General features: G+C 45.6%; 1 protein-coding gene across 2 annotated transcripts in view; it reads right to left on the minus strand.

The window, feature by feature from the left end:
- The window catches only part of TRIP10 (thyroid hormone receptor interactor 10), a 106,387-nt gene extending 86,004 nt beyond the window's left edge, over positions 1 to 20,383 (minus strand). For both annotated transcript variants that reach the window (XM_089486346.1, XM_089486339.1), the window contains exon 1: positions 20,238 to 20,383. In XM_089486346.1, coding sequence (XP_089342472.1) covers positions 20,238 to 20,261 — 24 coding nt within the window. In that variant the 5' untranslated portion in view covers positions 20,262 to 20,383. The remainder of the gene's footprint in view (positions 1 to 20,237) is intronic.
- Between the last annotated feature and the right edge of the window lie 7,124 nt (positions 20,384 to 27,507).

Here is a 27,507-nt window from a genome sequence, read left to right on the forward strand (position 1 = left end):
GCGCCTGGGCCAAGCCGGAGCTATCAGGATGACCACCGCTCCGGTCCTTCGGACTTTGGACAGAAGTTTCGTCAACAGCGTTACTGGAGGGAAGGCATAAAGGAGTCCCTTCGGCCAGCGGCACGTCAGTGCATCGAAGTCCTCTGCCCCCTGAGTCTTGAATCTCGAGAAGAACCTGGGAGTCTTGGCGTTGATGGGTGAGGCGAACAGGTCTATTATCGGTGGTCCGAAGACTTCCACTATGGTCTGGAACACCTCTGGGTGAAGGCTCCATTCTCCTTGATCGATATCTGTTCGGCTTAGCCAGTCGGCCTTGGAGTTTAGCTGACCTTGGAGGTGTTCTGCATGTAGAGACACCAGGTTGGTCTCTGCCCACGTTAACAGCAGCTGGGCTTCCTTCATCAGGGTTCGTGACCTTGTTCCTCCCTGGCGGTTGACATGTGCCTTGGCGGTAATGTTGTCCGTTCGTATGAGAACTGGCTTGTGACGAACAAGTCCCCTGAAGGATTGGAGGGCTAGCCGTATCGCTCGAAGTTCCAGCCAATTGATGCTGTGGGACTGTTCTTCCAGGGACCATCGTCCTTGGGCCAGTTGGGACCCGCAGTGGGCTCCCCAGCCTCGGAGGCTGGCATCTGTGGTGATCTGGATCTTTTCTGTCTCCCAGATGGGGCGGCCCCTGGAGACTGCCTGGGATATCCACCATCTGAGGGACTGTCGAACCTGGTCGTGTATCTGTATTTTGCGGTGACTCCTTTGTGCGATGGCCTGTTGATGTGGGAGAAGAAGCCATTGCAGGGGCCTGGCGTGGAACCTCGCCCAGGGCAGGCATTCGATAGCTGCTATCATCAGGCCCAGTAGGCGAGAGAGTAGCTGTAGGCTGGCTCGGGGAGACCTGAGAACCCTCCGGACTGTCTTCTGAATGGTTGAGGCCCGCTCCGGAGTCAGGCAGACCGCCCCCGAGTGAGTGTCTATCTGAGATCCTAGGTGGAGGATCTGTTGACTGGGCTGAATCGAGCTCTTGTCCAGGTTGACCAGAAACCCGTGGTCCTCCAATGATCTGAGGACCCTGGCAGTGTCCCTTATGGCCTGTTGAATCGAGGGGGCCCTGATTAGGAGGTCGTCCAGGTATGGATGAACGTGGATGAACTGGGTCCTCCAATGAGCGACCAGAGCCACCATGATTTTGGTGAAAACCCTGGGAGCGGACGAGAGGCCAAAAGGAAGTGACCTGAATTGGAAATGGCGCTTGCCATATTTGAATCGGAGAAAACGACGGGAAGAAGGGTGGATTAAAATATGGAGATAAGCATCTTGGAGGTCTATAGAGGACAGAAAGTCGTTGGGTTGAAGGCTGTCCAGAATAGTCTTGAGGGTCTCCATCCTGAACTTTTTCTTGCGTATGAACTGGTTGAGTGGTCTCAGGTTGAGGATGGCCCTCCAGGTTCCGTTCTTCTTGGGCACCAGAAAGAAAGTGGAATAACAACCCAGGCCCCTCTGGTCTATTGGGACCGGCTCGATGGCGTTGGCAGAGATTAGGCGGTCGATGGCTTCCAGTAGGAGGCGGTGTTTTTCGGGATCGCTGGACTTGGGGGAAGGGATGAAGAGGTCTCGAGGTGTACGGAGGAACTCTAGTCTGTATCCATCGCGGACGGTGTCGAGAACCCATCTGTCTGTTGTGGAGCCCTCCCAAACATCTGCGAATCCCTGAAGGCGACCTCCTACCGGAAGGGCCCCGTCACGCCTGTTGGTTTGCTTGATGCTTGGAGCCCCCTCCACCCTTGGAGGGGAAGGTGGATCGGCCTTGTTTGTTGGACTTAGAGTCCCCCCAGCGAGACTTGCTGGGTCTAGACTCCCTGGCTTGAAAGGAGTTGGAGGGAAAAAAGGAGCGCGAAGATCGAAAGGAAGAAGTTTTTCTGAACTGCCTTTTGTCTCCTCTCTTTTTAGTCGAGGGCAAGGCTTTCTTCTTATCTTTTCCCTCCACTAACACAGGGTCTAGGGACTCTCCGAAGAGTTTGGTACCCAGGAAGGGGGTGAAAGCCAAATTTTGTTTAGACCTGGAGTCTACCTGCCAGTTCTTGAGCCAGAACTGCCGCCTGACCGCCACGGCTGCCGCCTGTGCCCTAGCACACTGCTGAATGGCATCCAAGGTGCCGTCGGCCCCCAAGGCCAAGGCCTTAGAAATTTTGTTAATGGTTTGCCTGACCTTGGTGTCTGTGTGAGGGAGGAGTTCCAGTAGGTCCTTGGACCACTGGAGGGAGGCACGCATCACCAAGGACACAGTGGTCGCCGCCCTGATGGCAATTGAGATTGCCTCGTGGGTTCTTTTGAGTGCTCCCTCCGCCCTCCTATCCTCTGGATTTCTGAGGGTGTCCTCGCCATCTCTAGTGAACACAGCAGAAGAAACCAAAGCCGACACCGGAGCGTCCACTAGGGGGACCTTGAGGCTATCCATCACACCCTGCTGCAGAATGTAATGTTTTCGAATGGCGCTATGATTGGGCCTAGATGCTGCTGGTTTGTTCCATTCGTCTCTAATGATTTGCATAATGTTGTAGGGGCAGGCCAGTTCTTGGACTGAAGAGGTTGAGACTGGGAAAAGCTCTTCGCCCACCCTAGGGAGGTCTGAGTCAATTTTTGGAGTCTCGGTAGATGGCAGAGAAATGCCCAGGGTTTTAATGGTTTTCTTGATAAGGAGTGGGTAGTCCTCTGGCCTGAGAAGGCGAGAGGACATGGGGGTGTCCCTAGACCCCTCCCCCTCCTCCTGAGAAAGTTCGCCTTCCTCGGAATCTGAAGCCTCGGAGTCTGGGGCCATGGGGGTCCCCCTGTCCTCCGAGGATTGGGATGGGGACCTCTTTCTTTTGGATGAGTCCCTGGCATATCTAGTTCTTTTAGCTGGTGGTTGATGGGAGTGGTCCGATTCGGAGTCTGAATCGGAGTAATCACCCTGCCAGGATCTAGAGGAGGAGGGGCGATCCAGGGATCGGGGGACAGAGCGGTCCCTAGGGGCCCTGTCGTCCCCATCCCTCTGTATGTCCGACTCAACAGGTGGGCCCTGGGGTTGAGAGTCGCTGGAGCCGGAGCGGCTGGCAGAACCTCTATCCCTAGAAAGGGGAACCCGGCGCCCCTTAGGGCCGCTGCCATCCCCCCCCATGGTGCCCTGTCCTCCGCTGATATCCGCTGCGCGGTCCCGTGACCCCATTTCCGGGTCACGTGGGGCATGGCCGCCGCCCTCCCTGAACTCTGGGGAAAGATGGCCGCCCCCATAGAAGTCCACGTGGCCAAGATGGCCGCCGCCATCGCGGCCCACGTGGCTGGGATGGTGGCCTCTCGCGGCCGCCGCACGTTTGTGTGGCCTGGCGCCACGGTTAGGGGGTGAAGAGCCCGCCCCTCTGGAGGGAAACCACCCGAGGTTGGGGGCCGCTAGCCAGGGGAATCCCCATTGCGGCCCGAAAAATCCTTCCCGGTTGTTCCCAGCGGATGGCGGTCCTGAGGGAATGGAGGGGGCTTGAAAGAAGGGCCCCGGCCAGCCAAAGAAGGAGGGGCAAAACGGGGGCATCAAGGGCCCGTTCCCCCACCCTGGTGCTTCCCTGGGGTCTCCCTCGTCCCGCAGGGTGTCCTGGGAACCCCTGGGAGGCGTGCCTGGGGGGGAGCGGGGCCAGCGAAGCACCCGCGGCGCGGGGTGGCTTACCTCGTCCCCCTGCGCGGTCTCATCCAGCGGCGATGCAGGCTCTCCCTGAACCAACCCTGACCAGGTCGGATGGGGGCCGCCGGCTCCAGCAGCGGGTTGTGAGGCAGCCGCCTCAGCCCGGTGTAGCCTCGCCTCCACCCCCTGGCCGGTCTCCGTGGCCGTGGTCCCTGGGCAGGCATCCGGCAAAGCCGGGGCAGGCCCGGACCGGGTGGAGGCTAGCTCGCCCTGTGCTCTGGCCTCTTCCCCGCTCGCCATGGGGGAAGGGGGAGGGGGAAGGAAAGGAGTAGAAGGGGAAGGAAGGAGGAAAGGAGGTTTTTTTTTTTTTTTTTTTTTTTTTTTTAAAGAAAGTAAAGGAAGGGAAGGAGAAGAAAGAGTCAAGCCAGGCAAGTCTGGGGGAGCTGATCCGAAGAAGAGAAGGAAAATTCCTCTGGAAGGTATGGGAAGCGTCCTACTTGGAGCAAGGCAGGAAGCAGACTGAGGATTGCTAGGGGTCGCTCCGCCCACGTTGGTGGGGTCAGGCCCCTGGCCTTTGTTTCTTTAATTCTTTGTCCTGCCTACAGGAGCCTTTGCAGGCGGAGCTACCCATCGTCAGGATGACCGGCCCCCTTCTCTGCTGGTAAATGACTGCTACTGAGGGCAATGGGGAGGAGAAAATACACCTCTCTCCCAGTTTGAAACCATTTGTTCCCTTGTTAAAAGTAAATCAAACTTTGAATCGAGGGAGCTAAGCTGCATGGCCTCTCCCTAAGGATAGGAACCACTAAAACAAGCTAGCAACTGATTTAGGAAGACTTCTGATGATGGATCTGAAGTACACCACCATTGCCTCACCAGCTTTGAAGGTGAAGGTGGCATGGTAGGGTATGACTGAGTGAGAGGCTGCTCTTTACAAACTTGTGGAAGTGGATGTTGCTCATAACACAATGATGTCAAGGGGAAGTGCCTTTGGGATACAGAGCCATCATATATAATGCTGAGTCAACATCGAATGCTTCACTACCATAATTCATTTAGTATGCAAGGGGATCTTGCAACACCTTTGAGACTAACTGAAAGACAGAAGATGGCAGCATGAGCTTCCTAGACTTGAGTCTATTTCCTCAGATGCATTTGATGCATCTAAAGAAGTCTCTCTCTCTCTCTGGCTTTGCTTCGCAAACGAAGATTCAGGAAGGACTCATCCTGCACTTTGTACAAGCACGTTGGTGACTAAAAAGGCCAATCCGGGACAAACTGGTCCGGTTGCAGAAAGCACAGCGGTAAGTCTCTTTGGGTAATGTTTCCGGGTTGAGGTTCTTTCTGCGTTGTCGTTTCTCTTTGAGACTTATTTGCCGTGAGCTTTCGAAAAAGGCTGCAGCATCGTGGATAGTGCATCTCCATGCCTCATGATGCGAGGCCAGGGCAGACCATTGTTGGTGATCAATTTGGCCAAGCCTGAGATGTTGTTTCAGGGAGTCCTTGTATCTCTTCTTTGGGGCGCCCCTCTTACGCTGACCCGTGGCGAGTTCACCGTAGAATACTACTTTTGGGAGGCGATGGTCCTTCATCCTAGAAATGTGTCCTGCCCAGCGCAGCTTCGTCCTCAATAGCATGGCCTCAATGCTGGTGATCCCTGCTTGCTCAAGGACAGCAACATTCGTCACATAGTCAGTCCAGTGTATATTTAGAATTGTGCGTAAACAGCGCTGATGAAAGCGTCCAAGGAGTTGTAAGTGTTGGCGATAGGTGACCCATGTTTCAGACCCATAGAGGAGAATAGACAGTACAATGGCTCTATACACACTGATTTTTGTGCTTCGCCTCAAGTGTTTGTTACTCCAGACTCTTTTGTGAAGCCTTCCGAATGCACTATATGCCTTTGCCAGTCTGTGATCGATCTCTTTATCAATCTTGGCGTCTGAGGAGATGATGCTTCCCAGGTAGGTGAACTGCTGGATGGACTTAAGCACAGATGTGCCTACAATGATGTGGGGATGGTAGTGTTCTTCCTGAGGTGTCGGCTGGTAGAGAACTTCCATTTTCTTCAGACTGACTTCCAGTCCAAAGAGCTCTGCAGCTGTTGCAAAGCAAGATTTAGGCGCTGCAGAGCTGCTTCCGTATGGGCAACGAGGGCAGCATCGTCAGCAAAAAGCAGCTCACGGACTAGATAGTTTAGAGTTTTAGTGCAGGCCCTCAGGCGGCTTAAGTTAAACAGGCTACCATCAGTATGGTAGCATATGTAAATGCCATCGTCTTCTTCTTTGAGATCTGCCATAGCCCTTTGGAGCATCATGCTGAAGAAGATTGTAAATAGAGTTGGAGCGAGAACACAACCTTGTTTCACGAAAGTTCATGCTGCCAACCTCTATCCTTCTGTTAGTCTCAAAGGTGCTGCAAGATCCCTTCGCATCCCGATTTTCCAGACATGTTTGTGTCTATGAATTCATTTAACACACTTATAGCCCATTTTATAGCTCTCAAACAGGCTCAAAATAAAAATCAGAAATCAAGAAGCAAAGTTGACGGAAGTAACAAAAGGATTCAGATTAGAGCAGCAGCTTAAAGAAGCTTTATGCAACCTATGAACAGAATTCCCAACCCATCAATTCTATATTTCTGCCTTCAGTATCCTTGCTGAATTTAAGACTGCAAGCTCCTCAAGACAGGTGCCTCCACTATTCGAGGCCACTTCATTTTCAACCTAAGATAAATATAGGTATTAGACAGTGAGAAGTTTATTCTACCTTTCAACAATCCTGTTGAGGTTACATCTGGGATATCATTACATTATCAGTGTACTTCTAACAAGGCACAGATTGGTGTGGGTAAAGCGCAAGCCTTCAGATGTTGGCACCTCTCTGCACTTCTCCTCACTGGATATGCTGGCTAGGAATGATGGGAATTGCCATTCAGCAACATATGAAGGGGTGCACTTTGCCTACTCTGATTTATGTTTCATATAGAAGATTGCTTTTGCCTCTGACCCAGGAAGTCCAGTCTTCACTGGCTTAAAATACTGGACAAACATATAGCCTACAGTGAAGACCATGGAAAACATTTGCACCAATACTTCACACTAAATGCTGAACAATACTGTGTTGGAAATGATGCATGACAGAATATTGGAATCCAGAGAAGCAACTTGTTCACAGTCTGAGAATGATATAGGCTTGTTATCTTGAACCATCACTGGTGAGATTACTGACCAACAGTGAATCTGTGCCAGGCACCCAAATACGCACCCTGACAACCACAAAGATGTAGATGACAAGGCAATCTCTTGTTTCAAGGCCAGCACACCCATTTAAGGTGTGAGACAAAATTTACATCTTGTGCCAAGCAACAGTGGGTGAATGGGATAACAATCTTCAAGGCACTGTAGAAATGGCAATGAGAAATGAAGATGCTTGCTGAAATAGTGCTGATATTTCAGAACAGCTCTATCTTCCGGCAGGCCTTTCCAGACTAGGTTAGATCCATTAGACTTGCCTCCCCCTCTATTGATACCGATATCAAAATTGATTGATACCATAGCCCCTGTGACCGTCTCCCCTCCCCAGAGGAAGACTCATTTCTAGGGCTAATCTGCCCAAAATTTAAATGTATTCATATTGGAAAGTTTTAAATTTTTTTGATGTTTAATCTTTTTTTAGGGATTGATCACTGTTTTTATGATTGGGGGGAGGGGTTGGGGTTGGGGTTTTTTAAATTGTAATTTTTAATTGTTTATGTTTTATTTATACTGTTGGAATCCACTTTGATTCCTTTGTGAAAAAGCAGAATACAAATAAATATTATTATTATTATTATTATTATCATCATCATCATCATCTGTTTCTCTCTTCAACTGCTGTAAAGTGCAGGGACCACTGAATGCAACCTGTCCTCAGCACATGTAAATGTTAGTAGTCCAAGAAAAGATGGATTTAAATTGCAAACCTAGAAGCACTCACTCAACAGCTTTCCCCATGTTTTACTAATATTTCACCAATTTTTGAAACACCACAGCTCCATCAGTTCAAGAATCCCTTTTTTCTTTAAGGCAAGGATGGGAAAAATTAACTTGGCTTAGTTATACTATACAAATGGGAGTCAATATGGTTTGCGCACTGAACTAAATCTTTGGAGACACGGATTCAAATCCCTATTAGACCATGGAAGCTTACTGGGTGACACTGGGCAAATCACACTCTCAGAGGAAGGCAAATTTTGCCTTAGGGTCACCATAAGTCTTGAAGGCACACAAGGTTCAGGCAGGTGTAATTCCTTGCCTCCCAAACAAAATGTGTTGATTTTCTTGGAAATATTTTTTGAAATGAAGACAGGAGCATCAGAATCTTTGCCATCATCTCAACTTTCAACTGCTGCAAGAGCCTGTAAATATCAAAGTTCCTTAGCAGTGCTTTGTCCAACCATCCAGGAAGTTACCAAAACAACAACAACTAGGCACTTCAAGTGATCCAAGATAACAAGACTGGACAGGCAAACAGATAAGAAACTCTGAAGAGCTGCAAGCCTGCAAAACTCTCAAATTCCTTAAAGCTGACCTTACACAATATTTTTTTAAGTGCCAGCTTTCTTATATTCATTCCAGAAACCACACCAAGCTGTGGTTTACATAACCACAGTTTAGAAACTAAACCAGGGCTTGAGTTTCAAGATGGGCAGCAATGTTTCAGAAGCACTTGTCGCTTTCATTTTCTACCTTCTCAGCCTGCCTGTTCCTATGTAATGGGAGCACGAGTAACACATCACATCAAACTGTGGTTTACAAAGCCATTTCAAGGTATGTCCACAGCAACCCTAAGCCAAGGGAGAGAGAATATCATAGCTCACAATTTGGAAAGCATATGTTGTTCTCCATCATATCATGAAAATTGGAAGGCTTGGCACTCAGCATACCCAAAGTCAGTCCATCTGCTGCATGTTTCTTTTTGCCATTCAAGCACCAAAGCAGAGTGGTAAGGGTGGCACCAATTCCCACATCCACAAAAAGGAGGCCAGTAATGTTAGTATGGATTGGATCTTCTGTTTCCCCTGATATCTTTCTCTCCATGGAGAGAAGAAAAGAGAGAAATTAACTCCATTCACGCACCTAGCAACATTCTCTTTGGGACCATGGGGTTGGAGCCTTTTTTAGTTTGCTGGCTGATAACAAGCCATGTTCTGTCACTCATTACTTTTGTGCTTATCAAACTTCAGAGGGTTATTGTACAGACAAAAAGGAGAATGACAAGAAAACCAAGCAAGCCTCCCTCCATTTATTGAAGGAAGTATGCGTCAGAAATGTAACAAATTGCCCCCCAAAAAGCTTCTACTGCTGTTGAGTCAATGTCTGCATTGAGCCCATTAAGTACAAGATATCAGATTTTTGTTTCCAGCTTAGCTTCCCAAGAATGACAGAAAGCAGCAATGCACTGATTGGACTCTGAGCTTTTGGAAAAGGAGTCACAAATTCCTGAACACGGACAGGCCCTTGCTGAGCCAACAGTTCCAAGAGGGATCACATTACCCCTGCTCCCAACAGGCATGTTCTCAATGGGACTGAGATGACCTCCAGCACTCCCACGTATACTGAGCTTTTCTTACCCTGCTCTTTTAATAATGAGCAACATCACCGCACAACAGACCCCTGATTCTACAGTTGTCACATTTCACATTGCTACAAGATCAAATCCACTTTTGGACCAAAAAGAAAAAACAAGTGTGCCATCCTGCACTTTACTCTCACACTTGCAAAGAAACTCTCATCAGACAAATGTCAATTCCTTATTGCTTTTTCTTCAAACACTTAATAGAAATTAGAATTATTTATTGTTATGTGCCTTCAAGTCATTTCCGAATTATAGTGACCCTAATGAGACCCCCCAACTTGGAGTTTTATAGGCAAGGTTGTTCTGAGCGGGTTTGCCTTTGTCTTTCTCTGAGGCTCAGAGAGTGTGACTTGCCCAAGGACACCTTTCTATTTAAGCAGTTTAGACAACCTCATGGATCGTCCAAAACACAAGGCCCGAGTCTTCTGTACTGTACCATGCTTGATGCAATTAGTTATCTATGGGAAGAAGTGTAAAGATTTCTATGTCACACATTATTCCTATCTTGCCATTAATGCAAGCAGAGAGGTAGCTCTGGTGTGATTTTTAGCAGACCACAAGCTGAACATGAGTCAACATTGTGATGCAGAAGATAAAAAAGGCAAAGCAACTCTAGGCTGCATCAACAGAAATATAATATCTAGATTGAGGGAAATAATAGTGCCCCTATTCTGCTTTGGTCAGGCCTCACCTGGAATATTGCATCCAGTTCTGGGCACCACAATTAAAAAAGGAGGTTGAGAAAGTGCAGTGTGTCCAAAGGAGGACAACGAAAATGGTGAAGGGTCTAGAAACCATGCCTTATGAAGAGAGACTGAGGGAGCTAGGTATGTTTAGCCTGGAGAAAAGAGGGTTAAGAGGTGATATGATAGCCCTGTTTAAATATTTGAAGGAATGTCATATTGAGGAGGAAACAAGCTTATTTTCTGCTGCTCCAGAGAACAGGACCCGGAACAATGGATGCAAGCTGCAGGAAAAGAGATTCTACTTCAGCATTAGGAGGAACTTACTGACAATAAGTTTGACAGTAGAACACACTCTCTTGGAGAGTGGTGGAGTCTCCTTCTTTGGAGGTCTTTAAATAGAAGCTGGATGGCATCTGTTGGGGAAGCTTTGATTGTGATTTCCTGCATGGCAGAAGATGGTTGGACTGGATTGCCCTTGTGGTGTCTTCCAATTCTATGATTCTAAGAAAACCTTCTGGAAGTGGCTGGGATTTACAATAAGCAAGCAAGCAAGCAGCTTTCTTGCCAGCAGACCTACCCCTCCCACTCTCTTCCAAATTACTCAATCTTTGGCACCCTTCGCCCCCACAACCCAAGGGGATCCAATTTCCTCCACTTCACAGTCAAAACACACATCAGCTTCTCCACCTCTGTTTCTTCCTCCCCCTTCCCAATGCATTAAACTGCAAGCCAATCTCCATAGCAACTAAGGCTTCACCCCCAACAGACTAGGCCAGCTTTGTGTTCGAAACACACAGACACACATACACACACCCCACGTGTATATGCACACCCAGGGTAGTGGTGGAAGAAGCGGTAAGGTCAGGTGAACAGGTTCCTGGACAACCAAGGCGTGCAGCCACAAGTAATTGTTTTATTTATAACCCAATCTTCTAACCATTGTATTTAGAGTGGCAAGACCAGAATGAGACTAAGAGATTATTCAAACGCTGAGCTGCCCAATGACAGCAAAGTGACAAAATGAAAAACAAAAATAATGCACTCTGTTTCCTTTGGAAAGGCTGGAGGCCTCATCCAGTTGGGTATTGAGACACATAATGCAAGGCATTGATCCAGCTTTGCAACCAAACACATACACAAGAATGGAAGTTGCATAGATGCAGGATGCCAGTGGGGTGGAGTGGTTTGAAGGCTGGACTAGCACACTGAGAGATTAGGGTTCAAATCCCTGCTTGAGCATGGAAACCCACTGGATGACCTTGGGCAAGTCACACTCTCTCCGCCTCAGAGGAAGACAAGGACATGAACCAATGTCCTAACAACAAAGGCACCAAATAAAAGCTAAAACATTCATAGAAATATAAATACATGCTCCATGGTCCTGCTTAAAATGAAGGACATTTTGCGATTCCTCCTGGACAGAAGGTTGAAATGTAGGGCATGCCCTGGGAAAGGAGGACATCTGGTCACCCTGGGCAAAACCCCTCTGAACAAATTCTGCCAACAAATCCCTGGCATAGGGTCGCCATAAGTTAGAAATAAAGTGAAGACACACAACAACAAAATATCCATGTTTGCAAATGTGTTTGGTGCATATTTACAAAAAGCAAACAAGAGAAGACTCATGTTTGCAAATGTGTTTGGTGCATGTTTACAAAAAACGTCAACACATTAAGGAGCCTCCAAAAACACACACACACACACAAGAGACTATGAACATTTGGGCAAAAAGCATAATGTGTAAAGGGTGCTCACCATCTCTCAATTCCTTTCCTTAGCTACTGCAGAGAGATAGATCCCTTGTCGAATCTCACTCTTTGAAACTTATTTTCTGAACCAATGACTTTGCAGTAGGGGAAAAAATACATTACCTTCTTAAGCTCTAGCACACACACCCAAACCCCCATATAAACAAATTTAGTGTGGGAGAAAAAAGATTTGTCTTAAAAAAGAGAGACTGCTTCAAGATCCCATTATTAAACAATAGTTTAATAAATGCATAATTAAAATGTATGTCAGGGGACTTACCACTTTCACAAACAATACCTCCCCCAATATGCCTAGAAGGAGCCACTAAAAATGGAAGGAGGGCATCCAGTTTGTTTATGTAAAGCCGCTTTCTGGACACTCTTGTTTGAGACACCATTGGTTTCATTCCTACTAGGTGTGCACCAATTCCTACAAGGTCCTTGCAGACATCAGGAAGAAGATCTGACTTTTAAAAAACAACAACTGTATCTAAGTCAACACAAACAAAAAAGGAACAGCAGCTACTGCCAAGAAGTCAGCTGGTTTTATAGAAAATGCCAACATATTAAGAGGAAATGCTGGAGGCTTAAATGGCCAGAGATGGCATGTAGGGTTTTTTTTTGTAAGCAAGACAAATATTTTAACTGCACAGGGGAAATAGATATCTGCATTGAATGCCAGCAAAATCAGGCAGAATCTGCATCACTGCAGTCACTTTATTTTTTTAAAGTAAACAGTGAGAAGAAATTAGACTAAACTTCACTTTAGTTTAGAAAGTTCAGTCCAAAGTAACTATGTGCCCTTACCCCAGGATAGGAAAGTGGAAAACTGCACAAGAATGAGACGAAAGCTAAGCTACTCCCTACTCCTTATAAAACATCAAGGCTGTGTGCAGGTGATGAACTCCTTTACAATGTACAGTCGGTCCTCTGTATCCAAGGATTTTTTTTATCCATGGCTTGAAAATATTCCATAAACAAATAAATTACAAAAATCAAACTTTGATTTGGTCACTTCATACAAGGGACACCATTTTACTATCCATTCTATTTAATGGGATTTGAACATCCATGGATTTTGGGATCCTGGAACCAAACCCCAGTGGAACCAAGGGCCCACGGTAACCCTATATTCAGATCTCAAATCCAATGGGACTTACTCTCAGGTTAAGCATATGTGGGATTTTAAAGTTAGAACCATGTAAGAGAGCAAAAGATGAAGGCAATTGTGGGATGAACTCTAAAAAGAGTTCAGCTAACCAAGCAAAATTGACTTGGTCTAAATCCTCTCAACACTTCTTGCCAAGAAAACCCCATGCTAAGTTTGTCTTAGGGTCGCCATAAATCAGAAACAACTTGTAGGCATACAAAAACAACAAATTCAAATGTATATATACAGAAAGTAACACATAAAGATCGATATTACAAAAAGCTTTCTGAAAGAGTCAGACCTTTGTTTATAACAGATTTTTCACTACTATACCCCAGCTCACTTCTGAATCTATCCAGAAACTTCCCAAGATTGGTGTCAGTCCTTAACAAATACCACTGAGAACCAGCAAAAGCTCTTTCCCTTAAGAAACCAAAACAAATTACAGGACTCACTTCCCATGATAAGTGTGATTCTATGAACTATTTGGGTATACAGTATTTCTGAAGTGTCATTAAAAAACTTCTTTCAAAAGTAATGGGATCACTCCATTGCTGCTCGTAAAAGAAACTGGGACACAGATTATGCAGTATGAACCGCAGAGAGCAAAAAGAAACTTTAGATCCCAAATAATATGGAAAGGGAAGACAATAGCAAGGGAACATGTTGAAAGGAACAGACAATATACTGCCAAACACAAACAGCACTGGCTGGATGATAAATACTAGAATGTTTGATCCCACCCAATTTATCAATATAAACAGGACACTTTAGACTGTATGCATAAAGAGACTCACAACCAAAGGTCTGCAAATCTCTGGGATTCTTTGATCCATCTAAAGGTGAAAAAATACCTTAGAGGCCACACCCAGAGATCATGTAGTACAGCATAAACAACAGACAACAGGTTAAACAGATCTGCAGAGGAAGAATTCAGTACAGACCTCTTTATCTTCTGCTTCAAAGAGAAATGCCAGTGCACTTTGCAACCAAAGGCAAAACTATAATAGTAAGCATACATCCACTTGCTATTGTTCATACTGGGGCAGAGGGAGGCTCAGCAAGCATAAGTGTGCTTCAGTGCTGATTTCACCCAGGATGACCAGATAAAAGAGTAGGACACTACAAAATAAGAGCTAAAAACACTCAGGGCTATAAATCCATGCTTCGTAGTCATGCTCAAAATGGACATGTTAGGATTCCTCTTGGACAGAAGGTTGAAATTGAGGACATGTCCTGGAATAGAAGGATGTTTGGTCACTCTGATTTCGCCCCCAAAATCTCCTCCTCTACTCTGATGTAGTGATTTGGGGGTTCAATTTCTAGCTCAGCCATGAAACCAACTGGGTGACCTTGGGCACGTCACATGCTCTCAGCCTCAAGGAAAGGAAATGGCAAACCTTCCCTGAACAAATCTTGCCAAGAAAACCTCATGATAGCCTTATGGTCACCATAAGTCGGAAATTACTTGCACACAACAACTCCAACCAAGGTTCTTCCAGTCTTAATGCCTAACTGGGAACCAGAAAAAACAGCCAGCTGGGGCCATTTCAAGCAAAGAATGGAGGTGTAAAATACCCCTTTGTGCTCATTGATTCGTCTCTGCAAATTGCCTCCTCATATCAGTGCAGAAAAAATGCACTGGAATTCCAACTCTGTAAAACCCATGGGTCTTCCTTATTCTCAAAGTTTAAGTGCAGAATTCCCATTAAAAGAGAGAGAGAGAGACAGAGAGACCCCCCTCCCCATCTCTAGGTACTAAATATAGGCACTTTATGTCTGGCAAAAATGTAGACAGAGGTAATAGATGCAAGAAACAATAGCTTTGATTCTGTCCCGGACTCAGCAAAATCAAAACACGCAGCCAACCACGTAGTGAGAAAACTGTTGGTATGAATTCATCTTGACTGAATTAAGACTGCAAGACACCCTTCCATACACAGCAGACAGTATTTCTAGTTGGGGAAAAGCTGAATGACAAGACTACCAACTGTGACAATCGTACTCACACAAGCATAACAAACACACACCGTTTTGCTACAACTATGTAATAGTAGGTGTACCTGTAATAAAAAAAAAAACAACCATGGTTGGTTGGGATCTTAAATCACTTCTGTATTGGTAATACAAGCTAAATGTACAGTTTGCATGATTTCCTATAGGCAAAAGCTACCAGGGCAAGTCATTAACTAAATGAGAATTGGCTTGGGTGTAAAAAAAATCAAAAACAAAACAAGCAGCCCAAACTAAATCTACTGATCTCAATGACAATTCAAACTCCCAGTATAAAACTGCACTGTGGAGCGATGACATTCAGAATTAAGTATAACCCGAAGCCACATATGATATTAACCCAATTTTGGGGTGATTCTACACAGCCCCTAGTACACCCTCAAGATGGGACCAGAATCCAAGAGCCTGATAAACAAGGTTATATTAAGTGTTGCAGATCCAAGAGGAAACAGTTCAATTGCTGGCCATTCTCTTCTGTCAGTGAAATCCTTAAGAAACTAACACTTCAGGGCCAGAATTATTTCTCCTAGTGATGATAAACTTTGCCTCTCAAATGTGTGTGCCCTCAAATCGTTTCTCACTTATATAGTGACCCTAAGGAAAACCCATTATAGGGTTTTTTTTTTTTTTGCCCAGTGGGTTTCCATGATGGAGCTGGGATTCCAACCCTGGCGCCATTAATAGCCTGCCCTACTCTAGAAACCCAAGCAAGAGTTAATCTCTGCTCTAAGTAGATTAGACACATCAGTTTTGCCGAAGGGGTGACAAAGACACCTTTAGGATCGTGTATCTTCCATGTGAAAAAACTGAGACTGATACAAGGGAAAGGGGATGATGACTATGGGGACCCAAAAAGTACTTCTGGGGATTTAAAACAAGGAGTGAAGATGAGAAAAATCCAATCCTTTGCTTGAGTTCACTTTTTGTCAAAAAGATATCTGTCCATTTCTCCTAACATTAAATTCTCCTCTGTACAGTGTTTCAAATAGTGGGAATTTTCTTTCTTATATGTAAAACCAGATTTAGCTACATTTTGGTAGCTGTTTTCTCTCCCCAGCTACTGAAGCCTCTATCCCGATCTGTTTTGTCCTACTTTGGTACAAACCCCTCCATTTTCCATTCACCAGTGACTCTGACTTTATGTAAAGCAAGACCACTAAAAGGATAATGATCCTCAGTCAAAGCAACCCCAAAGATTTCTTGAGGCATCCTAAGAAGAACTATTCTACAGTCAGCCGGCTGTATCCACAGATTCTTTATCCATGGATTCAAGTGTCCATGGCTTGAAAATATTTTAAAATGATATAAATTCTGAAAATCAAACCCTGATTTTGCCATTTTATATAAGGGACACCATTTTACTTCCCCCAGGTATTTAATGGGACTTGAACATCCACACATTTCCACATGGGGGGGAGATCCTTTTGGAGCTCCTCACAATCCTTTTTCCAATTGTTTGTCTTAACCATCCTCAGTAATGTGGTGCCATCGACAATCACAGCCAACTGAGTGCTCACCTCTATCTCCAAAAGTTTTATGAACAAGTTTAAAAGTGGCAGTACCAATACAGGCCTGGGTGAAAAGAAAGCACTATACAATTTACATCCTTCCATGGCAAGAACTGACTATTTCTTCCTACTCTCTGCATTGTATTTTTAAAGTACAGTGGGCCCTTAGTATCTGCTGGGGTTTGGTTTCAGGACCCCACATGGGTACCAAAACCCATGAATGCTCAAGTCCCATTAAACACAATGGGATAGTGAAATGGTGTCCCTTATATAAAATGGCAAAATCAAGGTTTGCTTTTGGAATTTATATTATTTTTTAATATTTTTAAGTCATGAATAGTTGAATTCTTGGATAAAAAAATCCCTGGACTTTTCCCATTATGTTTCTTTTCTTGAACAACTTTCTTATTGCAAAGTTTTTGGGAAGTTCACGTAAACAATGGTCCAAAACATGCTGCAAAGGTAATCCAGTTTGAGACTGCTGTAAATGCCCTGACTCAGTGCTAGGGAATCCTGGGAATTGTAGTTTATTGTGGCACCAGAGCTCTCACAAAGAGCCAGGGAAGTTAAAGTGGTATCAAACTAGATTATTTCTGCAATGTGTTTTGGACCAATACTTTCTTGGTCATCCCAGCCAACATGTTTATTGACACACTTACTAGCATCAGCAAAAATTGGCCTGCAAATATACGATACAACTGAACAGTCCAAAAAATCTCACCAGCAACAGCAAAACAGCACATCACGCATACAATGTTGCCGAAGAAACTGGGGCATCCAATTCTTAAATCACAACACTGCTGTCCATCCCAGCAGGCAAAGGGATCTTGGCACAGAAGCAGAAGAGCCAAAATGGCTCATGCCACTTCAGGGTTCAAGGGGAGATGGCAGTGCACAACCCACAATTATCAACACAACAATTGAGACACAAGCATTCACTCATTCTCTCTTTTTCTTTTTCTTCCCCCATCCCTAAAAGTGACAAACATAGGGTTACTGTTGCTGGACTGAAAAGATAAGTGCCCAGTAGCATAAACCACAGTCGCATAATGGTTTGAGTGTTGGGCTACGCCATGTAAACCTAATAGGTGATCTTGGGCAAGTCACACTCTCTCAGTCTCAGAGGATGGCAAACCCCCTCTGAACAAACTTGCCAAGAAAATCCCATGTAGATTCGAGTTACCATGAATTGGAAACAACTTGATAGTACACAACAACAACAAAGCCAGTGTGGTGTGTTGGTTTGAGCATTGGACTATGACTCTAGAGACTAGGATTCGAATCCCAGCTCAGCCATGGAAACCCACTGGTGACTTTGGGCAAGCCACACTCTTCAGCCTCAGAGGATGGCAATGGCACACGCCCTCTTAAGAATTTAGTAGTAGTAGTAGTAGTACCTTGCCTTCCCCCCCAAATTGGGAAAACATGCCAAGAAAACTCCAATGATATGGCAACCCTAAAATGAACCTAAATTGTAAATGACTTGAAGGAACACAATGACAACAACTAGTAGGGGCAACTAGGGTGGGTTTAACTTTAGCTTTTAAGACTCAAACATCCAGAATGGAAAAGTAACTCCTTTTCTTTCACATGGGTTGGCTTTGCCCTGCCTAAAGAATGTTAATCACTGTTAATGCACACATATTCCTTTTGCAAGCTGGAAGCAATATCCTTTCTAGTGATGTGGAAAGATCCAGATCCCATCCCCATGGATTTGTGTGTGTGCGTGGGGGGTCCATCTATGACCCCTAAAAGCTAAAAATATTCACCCATGGGGCAGAGAAGGGTGGCAGAAGAAAGAGAAGACAACCACTAGGGTCACCAGGTGAGAGGACCAGGGCTGCTGCCACACTGGAGAATTAATGCAGTTTGACACCACTTTAGCTGCCCTGGCTCCCAGGGTGATCAGATGTCTTAACCGCAAAGGAGGACAAGGCACCGCAAAATGTAGGATATTCAAGAAAAATTGAGGACATGACCAAGTAAAAACCAAAACCCCTCACATAAATATAAATTCATGCTGCTTAGTCATGCTCAAAAGAGAGGACATTTTTGGAATTTCCTCTGGACAGAAGACTGAAATGTAGAATATGCCCTGGAAAAAGAGGACATCTAGTCACTCCGCTAGTTCTATGCTATGGAGCCCTGGGATTTGCAGTTTGCTGTGGCTCTACTGCTCTTTGACTGAGAAGGCAAAATCTCCTCCAAAAGTCCAAATCCAAGGATTCCATAGCATGGAGCCAGGGCAGTTAATGTGGCGTCAAATTGCATTATTTCTGCAGTGTAGACGGAGCCAAAGAAACAAGGATGGGAAATGGCTCCGGGTTGAGAAAGAAAAGACACATAGTAAGCACAACCACCGAGAATGGGCAAGCCACACTCTCTCAACCTCAGAGGAAGGCCATGGCAAACCTTCTCTGAACTCATATTGCCAAGAAAACCCCATTGGAGAGTTTGCCTCAGGGCAGGACAGACCTCCTCCTCTTCCAGGACATGTCCTCCATTCCAGCCTTCTGCCCAGGAGGTATTCTAAAACATCCTCCATTTTGAGCATGACTAAGAAGCATGCATTTACATTTCTAGGAATGTTTGGAGCTTTTCTTGAGTCCTGTCCTCCCTTTTTCTTAAATGGCTTCCATTTTGTGGTGCCTTCCTTTGCGGTGAAGACATCTGGACACCCTGGGAAGAAGACCAAGCTTTTGAAAGCGGATTGTTGCAGCCAGTGTGGACTAGCTGTTTGACATTGGACTATGACTCTGGGTTCGAATCCTGGCTCAGCCATAGAAACCCACTCAGGTGGGTGAGTCACACTCTCTCAGCCTCAGAGGAAGGCCATGGCGAGCCTCCTCTGAACAAACCTTGCCAAGGAAACCCCAAGAGAGGGTGGCCATGAGTCAGAAATGTCCGGGGATTTTGATGGTAAATATTGGGGGATTTGGGAGATTTTGGTAAAACATTCAGGGGAACATCTTTGAGGCTTGTTGGCAACACTGGTCAGAAAGGACTTGAAGACACACAACATCAAAAAACAGCAGCAGCAACAACAGTAAGGGGTTCTAGGAATCAGAAAAAAGGGTGAGTGAGTGGGAAGGGAGGCAAAAGGGGTGGATAGGGAAGGAATAGGGCCAAAGTCTGGGAAGGAGTTGGGGGAGGGAAGGAGAAATGGGGCCATGGAAACCCAGTGGGTGACTGTGCAGCAGTCACACTCTCTCAGCCTTCCCTGAACAAGTCTCTCTCTTGCCAAGAAAGAGAGGGGGGGGGGAGAGGGAGGAAAAGGGAGGAAGGAAGGAGGATGGAAAGAGAAAGGGAGGGAGGAAAAGAGAGGGAAGCCTTCCCTGAACAAATCTGTCTCTTGCTAAGAAAGAGAGGGAAGGAGGGAGGGAGGAAGAAGAGAAGGAAAGAGAGGGAATGAAGAAAATAAGGAAGGGAGGGAGGGAGGAAGCAAGGGAGGAAAAGGGAGGACAGGAAGGAAAGAAGGAAGGAAGGAAGGAAGGAAGGAGGAAAGAATGAAGGGAGGAAAATGAAGGGAAGGGGGAAAGGAAGAAGATAGATAGATAGATAGATAGATAGATAGATAGATAGAGGGAGGGAGGGAGGGAGGGGGGAGGGAGTCTAGAGAGCAGGCTGTGAATCCCAGCCCTGCCATGGAGTCCCTTGGGGGGGGGGCGGGAGAGTGACACTCTCTCAGCCTCCTGGGGGGAGAAAACCTTGCAAGAGAACCTCCATGGGAGGGCGTCCCTGAGTCGGAAAGGGCTTGAGGGCCAAGAACAACAAGAAGCAGAAGACAAGGGGCTAGTGCTAAGGGCAGGGCGGGGGAGGGGGAGGCCGAAGTCTGGGGAAGGGTCTGGGGGGACGGGGGGAGAGGGCTTACCCAGAGCTCCGTGCCCCAGTCCATGCTGGCAGCCTCCGCCCCCGCCTCCTCCGAAGCCCGGGCCCCGAGTCCTCCTCCTCAGTCTCCGTCTCCTTGCTCTTCGTCGGCCAAGTGGCCCGACCCTCCCCGCTTCCACCAGGCGCCGCCCAGAGCCCCGCTGCCTTCCCTCGGCCCTCCTTCCCTCCTCTTTCCCTGCCTCCTCCTTCCCAGAGTTTCTGGGGGCCGCCCCTTCCTCCTCCTCCTCCTCCTCCGTCAGTGCCTTTCCCCGCCCCTCCCCCGGAGCCTCAGGCCCAGGCCCCCTCCTCCGCCCCCAGCCTCCCCTGGACTCAGCCCCCTTCTTCCCTATCCCCCTCCTCTCTCCCTCCTCCTATCTTCCCTCCTTCCCTTTCTTTCTTTCTTTCTTTCTTTCCTTCCTTCCCCTTCCTCTCTCTGTGTCTCTCTCTCCTCCTTTCTTCCTTTCTATTCCTTCCTCTCTCTCTCTCTCTTCTTTCCTTCCTTCTTTTTATTCCTTCCTTCTTTCCTTCCTTCCTTCTTTTCATTCCTGCTTTGATTGTGATTTCCTGCATGGAAGGAGGTTGGACTGGATGGCCCAACTCTACGATTCTGTGATTCTTTCTTGCTTCTTTCCTTCCTCTCTCCTCCTTCCTTCCTTTTTCTTGTTATTCCCTTCTTCCTTCCTTCTTCCTTCTTTCCTCTCTTCCTTCCTTCCTTCCTTCCTTCCTTTTTCTTTCTTCCTTCCTTCCTTCCTTCCTTCTTTCCTTCTTCTCTCTTCCTTCCTAACTTTTTCTTGTTATTCCTTCCTTCCTATTCCTTCCTTCCTTTTTTTCCCTTCCTTCTTTCCTTCCTCTCTCTCTTCCTTTTTTATTCCTACCTCTCACTTTCTTTATTCCTTCCTCTCTACATTCCTTCCTCTCTTTATTCCTACCTCACTTTATTATTTCCCCCCCTCTCTCTCTCTCTCTCTTCCTTCCTTCCTCCCTCCCTCCCTTCCCTCCCTTTCTTTCTTCCTTCCCTTCTCCATGCCACCTTTCTCCCAGAGAGGGGTCTAAGGCAGCTCACAGTAACCAGCACAAATGTGAGGCTTGGACTCTGGCTTCAAAAGAAAGAAAGAAAGAAAGAAAAGAAAGGTGGCTCTTCTCTGTTTCATAGGTTTTAGAAAGCCCCTTCTGAGTGCCACAAATAATTTTTTCCCCTTCAACTCTAAAAAGGTGTTTTTGTTAAATACAGTTAAAGGGCGCCCAGAATGTATTTACATGCACATTGTTTCCTGTGGTTAAAGTGAAAAGTTTGGTAAGATGTGATGTTTTGAAAGAAAATGGTAAAAGAATAATGTTTCAGTAAAATAACGCATGGCTGGAATCTCTGCTCAGCCATGGAAATGTCACACTGGCAGAGGAAGGCAATGGCAAGCCTCCTCCAAATAAATCTCGCCAAGAAATCCTAGGATAGGGTGGCCAAAAGTTGGAGTCAACTGGAAGGCACATAACGTGTGCATAAGTCACAAGATGGTGCAACACCAGTGCTTGCTCTTATCGATAAATGTAGATGGTGGAGAAAAGATGGGAATGCTTTTGTAGTTTTGTGAGACATTTAGCCTTCTCTGCCAGAGAGATCTCTGGTGCCACAATAAACTACAGTTCCCAGGATTCCTTAGCACTGAGCCAGGGCAGTTAAAGTGGCCTCAAACTGGATTATTTCTGCAGTGTGTTTTGGACCCTAGTTTCCTTGAGTTCAACAGAGGTCTTAGTTGGAAGATGGAATTCACTAGCAGCAATGGATTGCTGTAGAGCTTGTATGAATCACAGTATTCTGGGGTGCCTTGGTCTCCAATGGGAAGTCCAGAGTCATAAGCCTTGCAAAAGGCCTGCTCCTATTGCTGGATCTACTTTGCTAATATGAATCAGTGTTGACGCCATCGTTTTTTAAAAAGCCTGTCCTTCAGGGCTTGGCAAGATGAACGGCAGCACTTCAAAATTTGCCATTATACCACTGTTCTCTAACAAAGCAGTACCATCAGTTCATACATTCTGTTACTGTATGTCCTTTTCTTTTGGTCCTTTCTCATGGGTACATTTGGCATTAGCAAATGAACACAAGTTTTAGATATGTTGAAGCCTTTAAACAGCAGTGGGAATCATGGCTCTCCAGATGTTGTGGGATTCAACTCTCACCATCCTCCACCAAGGCTGTAATAGGCAGAGCTGATGGGAGTTGTGGTCCAACCCCTTCGGAAGGGTTGCATTGTCCTGCTCCAGGTTATATTAAATTTGAGAGATCCTGTATCATTGCCCAAAGCATAGTGTTCTGTTGTCCCAACTGTTTTGTTTTTAAAGGTCTTATGATCTGCAGCCCTGAATAAACTGTTCAGGTTCTGAACTGGTGTCTGAGGCTAGTGAGAGATTTGAGGAAGGTAAGGAAACTGAGGCCTCATTCCCACTTACTGATAAATCAGTGTGTGATCCAAATCGATGGATCAATTCAACATCAGATTGTAGTTTACACTACACTTGCCCTGATCACATTTTCTGGCATCAGAATAACCCACTTGTGGTTCCAGTTCATGAATGATTTGGTTCCACTCAGCCGAAGGGGAAATTTGAATCGATTCCGATCTGCTTGTGGTTCACACTTGCACGGAATCGATTTATCGAAAAAACATCAATCAGTTTATCAAATCAGCATCAAAAAGACGTGGGTTAAATGGGTCTGGAGCATGGCCCCCTTCTCAGAATCGCTTCAGTGATTCGGATTAAGTGGGAACCAGGGTCGTTTGAACTGGTTCAAATGATTCATGATCCAGTTTAAAAGGTAGTGGGAATGAGGCCTGACATTTAATCTGGACACGATAGAGGTATTCTGAAGATATTTGATGTTCTGGAATAGAGATTAGCTGAGATTACAGGCCTCTTAACACGTGTCCAGAGGAGGGCGACCATTATTGTTTAATAATGTCTGAAATCAATTGAACAGTCATTGAATATGTGGGCACGCCAACCACATGTGTAGATAGATCTCTTACTTAAGTTGTCTTAAGTCACAGTTGATTTGATGGCAAATAACAGCAACAATAACTATGTTTTATACCTGCGGCTTTAGTACCACTTGGTACTGTGTGGTGTAGTGGTTTGAGTATTGGGCTACAACTCTGGAGACCAGGGTTTGATTCCCTGTTCAGCCATAAAACCCACTGGGTGACCTTGGGCAAGTCACATGCTCTCAGCCTCAGAGGATGACAACAAAAAGCCGCCTCTGAACAAATGTCACCAAGAAAACCACATGATAGGGATACCTTTGGATTTCCATAAATCAGAAATGATATGAAGGCACACAACCACAACAAAACTGCATCCGAGAGAACCAGTGTGGTGTAGCGGTTTGAGTGTTGGACTATAACTCTGAAGACCAGGGTTCGATTCCCAGCTGGGCCACGAAACCTGCTGGGTGATGTTGGGCAAGTCACATGCTCTCAGCCTCGGGGGAAGGCAATGGCAAACTCCGCTGAACAAATCTTGCCAAGAAATATTAGGGTCGCCATAAGTCAGAAACAACTTGAAGGCGCACAACAACAAAAAACTGCATCCAAAGAAGTAGGTTCATATCCACGAAAGCTCGTGTAAAAATAAAAACCAGTTAGTCTTAAAGCTGCTGCTACATTTATTTTTTATTCCCATACCTACCTCCTTTTTTAAGCAACAACAATGTGAGTATAGGACTGCAGCCTTCATTTAACTCTGGGTTGTGAGAAGCAGACTTGGGCAGATGAGCAGACAGTAGAGATATCTGAGGTATCCTTCTGCGATATCCCAAGACAACGCTTCTTCTTCTCAGTAAGAACCACAAACCTTGCAGACAGCAAAAACCACCCCAACCTTTTAGGGCAGTGAACATACACCAGCTTTCCAGACTCCTGACCACAAGAAATTTCACTTCCTTTTAAAATGGAGCTTCAGAACCAGCCGGCATCAGAAGGCAATGCAACTTTGCTTTGAAAAGGGGTGTCTGCAAAAATACTAAGGAAGGCGTGGAGGGTGTGCATTTGTGTGCAGACAGGCACTCAGGGAATCCTATTGTGTTATCATGGGGAACAGGGAGGGAAGGAGTGGCTGGAGAAGTGCCAGTGACTCAGAATGAAAACTATGCTGAGTAAAGATTTTTTCTGCTTTCCTCCCAAGCGCTTATGTTCAAGATCACTTACCCTTTAACACTCATTAACCATCCTGCTGTGATCGCAGCCGACTCAGTCGACTGTGGCGGATCTTTCCATCCTTTTGCCTCACATCCATGGTTTCATCTCTATATTAATTATCCGAACTGGGTGTAGGTAGTAAATTTAAATCTAACAGAAAAAGAGCCAAAGCCAAGACCACAGAAGGTGGCATGAAAAGGGCAAACTTTGGTTTTACTGAAGTATCCACAGGGGATGCTTTCACCATACAGCATTGCTCCTGGCAGGTTTGTATTTTGGGAATTTTTTTAAAAAAGTGATGTTGATCCTGTTTGTTAACGTACAAAATATGTAATATGACAGTCTGTACCCTCAGGATTACGCTCTAAAATTTAAGACATGCAACACAAAAGGAATAAGGGATTTTCAGAGACAAACCTGACTCCAGGGCTTATATTGTTTTGAATATAAGGATCTCTGTAGTACATTTGAGGAAGAAGACTTAGGTCTACAAAACCTCCCGCTGCCAACCTCTTTCTTTTGGTTAGTCCCGAAGGTGCTACAAGACCTCTCTACATACTGATTCTGCAGACTAACAGGATATGTTAGCTCTGTTTAAATATTTGAAGGTGTGTCATACTGAGGATGGAGCAAACTTGTTTTCTGCTGCTCCAGAGACTAGAACATGGAGCAATGGATGCAAGCTGCAGGAAAAGAGATTCCACCTCCACATTTGGAAGAACTTCCTGACAATAAGAGTGGTTTGACAGTGGAGCACACTCCCTCAGAATCTGGTGGTCTCTTTCTTTAAACAGACTGAATGGTCATGTGTCGGGGGTGCTTTGCTTGTGAGCTCCTGCATGGCAGGGAGTTGGACAGGATGGCCCTTGGGATCTCTTCCAACTCTATGATTCTACGATTTTCTGCTAGGAAATGGTCCTGGTGGTCTGAAAGGAAAGTGAGTGTCTGAATAATCTCCTTTCTCTTTACTGGAGCCAAGTCTCTTCTTTTAATCCCTATCTTCCATCAAACTGGTTCAAGGGACTCCCCAAACAGTTTGGCACAGAGAAACGGTAGGAGTGCCAGGTTTTGCTTTGATTTTGAATCTATGTTCCAGTTTTTTGGGCCACAGTTGGAGTCTGACCACCACAGCTGCAGCCTGACCCCAGGCACAAAACTGAATGGCATCCAATGTTCCATCTGCTGTGTAAGATGATGCCTTTAAAAATTTGATTAGGCCTTGTCTGATACTGGTTTTACCAAGGAGTCCCTTCTCCAATAGCTCTTTGGTTCAAGGCAGTGCTGCTCTAGTCACCATCAAGACCAAAGTTGCAGCTTTTATCATGCCTCGTGTATCTTCTTTAGGACTGTCTCAGCCCTTCTATTCTCAGGGATCTTCAATGAATCCTATCCCTGCAAAAGGGGCGTCTTCTAGGGAGACTTGCAGTTTATCCTTGACTGCCTGAGGTATGAGGGGGCATCATAAGATTTTCATTATCACCTTTAAAAAAAGTTGACACAAAGTTTGTTTTGATTTATAGTTAACTTATCTCTACATAGTCACCATCCAGATTTACACATTTCCCCCAACGTTTCTTGACCCTCCGAATACTTGATATTGTAGAAGTCTGCAGATTGTGCCTTACAAGGGGGTATCGTAAAGTAATGATTATCACCCCAAGGTTATTATGGTACATTGGTGAAATTTTGTTAGTGTCATCATTGGTCCCTAAAAGCAGCTCATTGTGTCCTTTATTATTGCGACAGGTTGTGCCAGAAGCAACTAAAGTGTAAAATCCTCAACTGTGGCGGCCTGTCTCACCTCCGACAAAGGTGCAGGGAGGGAGGTCAGGCATGAGGAAGCGTCATCTGCAGATGCGGCAGCTTCCTGCTCCTTTCTTGGCACCCCAGCAAAGTGTAGATTCGTGGAGCATCCACACCCTTGCGGGCTGGCAAGTTGCCAAGGTGGGTGAGAGATGAGGAGGTTGAGTGAGGTACCAGGGATGGGTAATAGTGGAGGAGGAGGTTAAGCAGGAGAAAGCATGCTGAAAAGTCAGTAGAGTCTTCTTTTTAAAAAAAGAAAAAGAGGAAAAGGAGGAAAGTAGGAAATAAGTGGGGCTCTGTGAAAGATTCTTGTCCTCCAGAAGCAGTAAGCAGAAAAATTCTCCTGTAACTTCCTCTGATATGATAGCCCTGTTTAAATATTTGAAGGGATGCCATGTTGAGGAGGGAACAAGCTTGTTTCCTGCTGCTCCAAAGAACAGGACATGGAGCAATGGATGCAAGCTCCAGGAAAAGATTGCAGCTCAACATTAGGAAGAACTTCCTGACAGTAAGGGCTGTTCGACAGTGGAACAAACTCCTTCCTCAGAGTGTAGTGGAGTCTCCCTCCTTGGAAGTCTTCAAATGGAGGCTGGATGGCCATCTGTTGGGGATGCTTTGACTGAGATTTCCTGCATGGCAAGGGTTTGGACTGGATGGTCCTTGCGGTCTCTTCCAACTCTCTAATTCTACAATTCTACTTTAATGTGCCTGATGTACAGGTCCTTTTTTACTCCTGTTATTGGGGCTTTATAAATGACTGAAGATGACAGGAGGTCGGTCCCTCACGTGGATATTGGACTGGCCCTCTTCAATCTTGTCCTGCTTACTAAGAGAAAATGAGCAGGAGCAACCCAAATTCCAGGGTATTCCATCCTTATCTACTGGGAAATCAAGGGATATACAATATTCTTATACAAATTTAAGGAATCATGAATGTTTCACCCAATTTTGTTGGAGTCTACTCCTAAGGGTGGCACAGTTTTGCTCTTTGTAGCTTTTCCTGCTAGATGGCTTTGGATAATGTTTGTTGTTAGCCTCTTAACATGGATTTTTTTTTCCGGAAAAAAAATGCAGCGATAATAATATTGATGTATTTGATAATCCTAATTGCCTGTTGGTATATTTTCTGTTTCTTTAAGGTTCTGACACACTTTAAATAAACTGTGAATTGTTAAATTATCAATGTTTCAATGTAGTGTATTTTTAAAATTACATACTGTAATATGGATATTGTTCTGCTAATCCACTGATGTCCTGAATTGCAACTTTTCCACAAAAATG

The sequence above is a fragment of the Sceloporus occidentalis genome, unplaced genomic scaffold (assembly GCF_023333645.1).
Source record: "Sceloporus occidentalis isolate IW3139 unplaced genomic scaffold, rSceOcc1.0.p SCAF_1, whole genome shotgun sequence".
Lineage (NCBI taxonomy): Eukaryota > Metazoa > Chordata > Lepidosauria > Squamata > Phrynosomatidae > Sceloporus > Sceloporus occidentalis.